The sequence below is a fragment of the Triticum dicoccoides genome, chromosome 1A (genome assembly GCF_002162155.2).
Source record: "Triticum dicoccoides isolate Atlit2015 ecotype Zavitan chromosome 1A, WEW_v2.0, whole genome shotgun sequence".
NCBI lineage: Eukaryota > Viridiplantae > Streptophyta > Magnoliopsida > Poales > Poaceae > Triticum > Triticum dicoccoides.
In genome coordinates, this window is record NC_041380.1 from 571605917 (window position 1) to 571607328 (window position 1412).

At 54.5% G+C, this 1412-nt stretch overlaps 1 protein-coding gene across 1 annotated transcript in view; it reads left to right on the top strand.

Moving 5' to 3' along the window:
- The window catches only part of LOC119355734 (extensin-like), a gene marked incomplete at its 5' end in the record, with an annotated part of 2063 nt that continues 651 nt past the window's right edge, over positions 1-1412 (top strand). Inside the window, one exon of the mRNA XM_037622590.1 lies at positions 1-1406. Coding sequence (XP_037478487.1) covers positions 1-1406 — 1406 coding nt within the window. The remainder of the gene's footprint in view (positions 1407-1412) is intronic.

Below are 1412 nucleotides of genomic sequence, written 5' to 3' on the forward strand. Positions count from 1 at the left end.
ACACCTCCACCCTACCAACCTAGTGATCAATCTCCTCCACCGCCGTCATCATCTAGCCCACCTCCACCAACTCCAACCACCCCACCAATACCTCCATCTAGTCCTCCTATTACACCTCCAACATACGAACCTAATGACCAATCACCACCACCTTCATTGAATCCTCCATCCATTCCTCCACCACCTCCTTGTAGCCCACCCGCAACACCTCCAATGGAACCGACTAATGAGCAGCCTCCTCCACCATCGTCGTCATTGAGCCCTCCACCAGTAGCTCCTGCTACGCCTCCACCCTACCAACCTAGCGATCAATCCTCTCCACCACCACCATCATCTAGCCCTCCTGTTACACCTCCAACATACGAACCTAACGATCAACCTCCACCGCCACCTTTAAATCCTCCATCCATTCACCCACCGCCTCCATCTAGCCCACCTGAAACATCTCCAATGGCCCCAATTAGTGAGCAGCCTCCTCCAGCATCACCCACATTTAGCTCCCCACCACCAATAGCTCCTACAACACCTCCCCCTTACCAACCTATTGATCAGTCCCCCCCACCACAATCATCATCTAGCCCCCCACCACTAGCTCCACCCACCCCACAAACACCTCCATCTAGTCCCCTTGTTACACCTCCAACACAGGAACCTAACAATCAACCGCCACCGCCTCCATTTAATTTTCCGTCCATTTCCCCACCACCTCCATCTAGCCCACTTGCAACAACTCCAATGGCCCCAACTAATGAGCAGCCTCCTCCACCATCATCGTCATTTAGTCCCCCATCAATAGCTCCTACTACACCTCCACCATACCAACCTAGTGATCAATCCCCTCCACCGCCGTCATCATCTAGTCCTCCACCACTAGCTCCAGCCACCCCACAAACCCCTCCATCTAGTCCCCCTGCTACATCTCCAACCTACGAGCCTACCGATCAACCACCACCGCTACATTGCCATAAGCCCGGACGTGGTCCAAATCCCCATGGCGGTGATGGTCATAGTAATAACGGTCGAGGACCACCAGAAAAGGATTGCAGTGAAGCAGAGACATCACCGCCATCGCCCGAGCCATCCCCAAACCAAGGTAATGGTTCGCCATCACCACCGCCACCCCAGTCTTATTATCCACCCATGGCTCCACCTCCATTAGATTCTAGTCCTCCTACACCACCACCACCATACCAACCTAGTGATCAATCCCCTCCACCCCCGTCATCCTCTAGCCCCCCACCACTAGCTCCAGCCACCCCACAAACACCTCCATCCAGTCCCCCTGTTACACCTCCAACATACGAACCTAACTATCAACCGCCACCGCCTCCATTGAATCCTCCATCCATTAGCCCACCACCTCCGTCTAGCCCACCTACAACACCTCCAATGGCCCCGACTAATGAGCAACC